Source organism: Cryptomeria japonica, chromosome 4, assembly GCF_030272615.1.
Source record: "Cryptomeria japonica chromosome 4, Sugi_1.0, whole genome shotgun sequence".
NCBI classification, from domain to species: Eukaryota; Viridiplantae; Streptophyta; class Pinopsida; order Cupressales; family Cupressaceae; genus Cryptomeria; species Cryptomeria japonica.
In genome coordinates this window covers 450,519,549-450,524,631 of record NC_081408.1, presented here as the reverse complement: position 1 = coordinate 450,524,631, position 5,083 = coordinate 450,519,549, and the positions used below count along the sequence as shown (strand labels likewise).

Sequence of the window (5,083 nt, the reverse complement as noted above, 5' to 3'; positions counted from 1 at the left end):
CAACGCAGACGCTCTCGCATTTGACATAGACGCTTTTTCCGGCACAGACGCGCCTGGCACAAACACAGATGCACCTAGCCAACCTAGACGTGCCTGGCACCAACGCAGACACGCCTCAACGTTTTTTGACATTACCTAAAAGTGCATTTATTGTACTACCTGAGATGCATTAATGACAACAATTAATGCGACAAAGTACAAGGAGGTTTTGTGGTACTCACCGGCTCTCCTGTATCTGTTGGCCTCTGAAATCGGTGAACGTGATCGAATCTGTGAACCAATGCCATCGCTGCTGACTGCTAATGCTCTATTCTCTCTTTGCACTCCGATCTCTTGGATGTGTGGATGACAATGAGGATGTGTTCCCGTCGTAGTCTATTTTATAGACTACCCTAGCCCTAGCCCTAGCCCTCGTCTCCCGAGCCAGTCTTCGTTATCTCGTGACTCTGCCACTCTATCTTATCCGGTCGGTCCATTCTAGCCTTTCTTTCTTATCGAGAGATTGTTTGTGATCTTTCCAGACATTTTCATCCAATCTCTCGAGGGGACATATCATTCCCATCTTGGGGCAACTTTGTATCAGTTCATATTATCTTCTTTGAAACAACGCGACAAGCTGCATTGTCTCAAAGAGGGGTAAAATGTAGACACCTAAAATTGTCCTGTCTAATTAAATAAATATTTATTTATTTAATTATCTAAGCCTAATTCTTCTATTAATTAAATAAATCTTTATTTATTTAATTAATTCATTTATCCTCTTCTAGCCTTAATTCTCATTTAAATAAATTCATTTATTTATTTAAATTATCCTTTTCTTAAATTAAATAAATATCTTATTTATTTAATTGATCCTTCTTCTATTAATTAAATAAATCTTTATCTATTTAATTAATTCATTAACCTTTTCCACCTATGACACATGTCATTCATCTCTTAATTCATACACTACATACCCTCTCATTATTTTCTTATTTTCTCTACCTACCCTCTAATCATAGCCGACCATTTATCTTTTACACTTCTCAATCTTATCCCTCCATTTCATATAGTGTCTTCTCTATAAGAGGATACTTCCTTCATTATCAACCCTAATCAATCAATCTACACACATCCTATGCATTCAAGCCCCTGGACATATGCATTCTATTGAAGCAACCTAACGTTTGATCTTTCATATGCAATCCTACTTGCAACCACATTTCCGTTCTTTGTTGAGCTCTTGTGCACACATAAAATCTGAGAGCAAATATATCAAGCAAGATCAATGGAGATAGGAAGAATGAATATTCAAACCCTATTGGACATGTGATGGTATAATCTTTGTGATTTCATTTGATTTGCATTGTCTTAGGTAATCTTCATATGTTATGGTAGATCTTTGTTGTTGTTAGGCTAAGGTTTTGTGGTTGAATTCATTTAGCCTTTCAATATTATTGTTGTTATCCATTTTCACCATAAACAATAATAATAATTTGGTAATATATAAATAATAATATACTAAAACATACTAATATAATCATGTCTTAATAATAATAATTGAATATTAATTACAATATTATAACAATTTAATATTAATTACAATATAACAATATAATAATGTTTTAAGTGGAATAATAAACAAATATGATATCTTTCAGCGTACTTTACCTATATTCCTCTAAAGATAAGTATACTAGTTAAGTATTGGATTGAAATTTATTACATCCAAAGGCTCTATCACTTCCTAAGGGACATATATCTTGTTTGTTCCCCATGATCTCTACCTTTAATGAGACAACTTAACTTCTCAATGTGCATAGTTATCTCTTTTTTATACTAATTTGCTACAAGTTTAATACTTCCATTGCTTCTGACCTCAATCAAAATAAATTTCGGATCATATGCCTATTTAGGACGAAGATGTGCTTTCCCTTAGAGTTGTTCATAACTCTAGATTTTGCATCATAACATTTACATGCCCATTCTACTGTTTTTTGTGCAAGAAAGCAATTTGGAATGACCACTTTAGAAAAATCCAATTTACATGGGTTTCTTATTGGTCTAGGTGCATTCATTTTGTTGTACATGTTCTTGAATAAAAATCTCCTTAAAATTGATGTCAATGCATGCTTCATATTTCTATTTTTAATAAGACGATCCCTAATGGACTCATTCATAATTATTCAAGTTCAATAATAGACTAAACATTTTTGATGTATCACAAGTTCAAACCTTGTAAGGGGCAGGGTATGCATGTCTCATTTGTAGCATAGTTAGGTGCCTCTTGCATGGAGTAAATAAATGTTGGACCATTTGATTATTTAAGGTGAAGAAGTGCTTTCCCTTAGAATTGTTCACCACTTTAGAATTTGCATCGTAGCACTTACATTGTCCACTCTACTATTTGTTGTGCAGGGAAGCGATTGGGAATGACCACCTTAGCACCAGGGACACAATCATGACCTTATTCCTTATGGTAATAAGGACCTTACACTCAACAAGAATTGATCCCTAATGTTCTTGTTCATAGCTAATCAACTTCAATAATTGACTAAACACTTTTGATATATCACAAATTCAAATCCTACAAAGAGCCGAGTATGTATGTCTCATTTGTAGCAGAATTAGGTACCCTTCATGAAGTATGAGGTAGTCCCATATATGTCATCTATAGACCCATAAAAAAAACATCCAATATCGTGAACTATAAAAATATCTATTTCCATTTCCATGAAACTATTTATACAACTCAAATTGTAATTATACAGAAAAAAAAAATAGATATATATATATACCTAATAAAATTCATTTTATAATTCACAGCAATTTTTTAAAATATTCTTAAACATTTTTCAAACAAAGAGATGGGCATAGGCCCATAAATAGAGTCTATATGAGAATAAGTGCTTCCCACCAACTCCAGATGAAAGCACAGCGAGAAGCGTCCTAATTTAATTTTTCCCGACTCCCGAGGACCCCACACTCCATCAATGTCGGTGAGACGTCTTACTCTAAACACAGAATTTAATTTGGCTCTCCATTTAGGGTTCAAATGGAGGAATTGTTTCTTCATGGGTAAGAAACAGGGGAGACAAATGCAAAATGGTGGGAAAAGCGACAAAGAATGTCGTAAAAAGGGGTGTACTATCTAAATTTCAAGCCAAGAAGGGCTATAAATAGTCCACAGCGGCCATCGGCCAGGTGATCTGGCGACTTTTGTGTCTGGAGATTTACGGATCATTCCTCCCCCTGGTAAGGCGCATTTTGAGATTCCCGATACATTATCCGAAAAGACCCTTGTTTTCTTCGCATCTGTGAATGCTAATGTCACTGCCACTTCCAGTTCCAGTTCTTTGAGCGGGGTAATTCGTATGTTAATGGCGGCGAGGCGAAATTCGTATGTGTTTTCAACGCTGACTGAAATGGGGAAAGTGAAAGGGGAGGGGGGTGGCGAAGAATTCGAGGAAGAGGAGATCTGGGCGATGGTGGCAAAGCTGAACATGAAGTACAGCGGCAGAGGCGAGAGGCGCAGAGAGATGGCGAGTGGTAACGCACTGCGCCGGCAGCCGACGGCATCGCGCATGGTACCGCGCAGCAGGAATGAGACGGAGGAAGCAACAGCGGGATGGAGACCGCAGTCTGCGCCTGTCAATATCCCCGATTGGTCCCAAATCCAGAGGAAAGACCAGGCTTGGCAGATAATTCAGGATGAGGAGGAGCAGGGGGAGGAAGATGAACTATTTGAGAAGGGGGAAATGGTGCCGCCACATCAATTGATTGCACGGCAGCTGGCCCGGAGCCAAATGACATCGTTTTCTATGTGCGAGGGGGCCGGACGAACGCTCAAAGGGAGGGATCTCAGCAGAGTCCGCAACGCCGTGCTCACGCGGACTGGTTTCCTTGAATGAGAAGTCAATATTTTTCTTAGCTCGCTTTTGTCCAGGTGAATTTTCTATCAAGGGTTTAGAATTTTTTTGGCCGCGGTAGAGCGATCAATTCTCAATTTTGTTTGGTAAATCTTCTTCGATTTGCACGCAAAGGGCGCGTTGAATACTTGTATAAGCTGTAATGGAGGTTATAGAAACTTGTATGAAGCGTCTGTTTCTTCCTGATTTTCCTTACCTGGGGGGAGTACCCAAATATTGTCAAGATTGTAATCATGTTTTGAAGGTCTAGTATGGTTAATAGAAATGTTTCTAAAACTTCATGCTCTTTCTTATTTTCCTACCCATTATTTTTTTTTGGATTCATGTAATCTGGTGCAATTTCAAAGCAGGTCTTCTGAATACTGCGACCAGTCCAAGATTTCAATGCTGTATTTTATTATGTTTTTTAATTTTGCTCTTAAATCGACTAATTTCACAATGCGCTGTTAGTAACTCACCTTGTTAGGGTTCATATCATCACATTAACATAGATTGCAAACCTCTTTCGCCTCTCATTTTCCTTTTATCCTCAAATGGCATATCTTCAGCAAATCTCCCATCCCTTCAATTTTGTTGAACAGAAGCGTGGGCATCAGATTATGGAAGGGCATAATTATCCTTTTTGTTTTGGCTAACAAAATTTTCGTTCAACCTGAAGTCTCAGAAAAGTTTAGAATATTCAATATGGTGTTTCGGTGTTGGCTGTAAAATCAGATTATTAGTTTAGTCGCATGAAGTAAACTTGGTGATAACCTGACGAGCCAAAGAGTCCACATAGCGCTTGAACCTTGTAAAAGCAAATACATCTATCTAAAAAATATCTAGTAGTAGCAGTTTTCAGATATTTTATACATGCACACAAATTTCAACTTTTAGTGTATTTTACTTTTTGTATGTGACTTTTTTTCCTTGGGAAAGTTATCATTTGTTATTTTGATAATTCTTTTGTTTTTATGTTATTTTGAAAAATACATTTTATATTATAGGCTTATATATTATTTTTTAATGGTTTCATCATAGACATTAATATATATATTTTAAAAATTTGATGTCTCTGTATTTAAAATTAATATAATAAATTATAAAATATAACTGTTATACCAAATAAAATTAATTGGTTTATAATTTATAATAGATATAAAAGTAAAATAAAATGTTTATTTATTTTGTTTTAA

At 36.0% G+C, this 5,083-nt stretch overlaps 1 protein-coding gene across 1 annotated transcript; it reads left to right on the top strand.

Moving 5' to 3' along the window:
• The first annotated feature begins 2,947 nt into the window (after positions 1 to 2,947).
• On the top strand, positions 2,948 to 4,194 carry LOC131033743 (protein S40-7). Its single transcript, XM_057965022.2, has 2 exons — positions 2,948 to 3,234; positions 3,326 to 4,194. The coding sequence occupies exon 2, from the start codon at positions 3,354 to 3,356 to the stop codon at positions 3,888 to 3,890; it is 537 nt and encodes a 178-aa protein (XP_057821005.2). The 5' UTR covers positions 2,948 to 3,234; positions 3,326 to 3,353; the 3' UTR covers positions 3,891 to 4,194.
• Positions 4,195 to 5,083: the final 889 nt, after the last annotated feature.

Excerpts from the sequence above, each read along its gene's own strand:
- LOC131033743 (XM_057965022.2), top strand. The coding sequence starts at position 3,354 with ATGTTAATGGCGGCGAGGCGAAATTCGTATGTGTTTTCAACGCTGACT.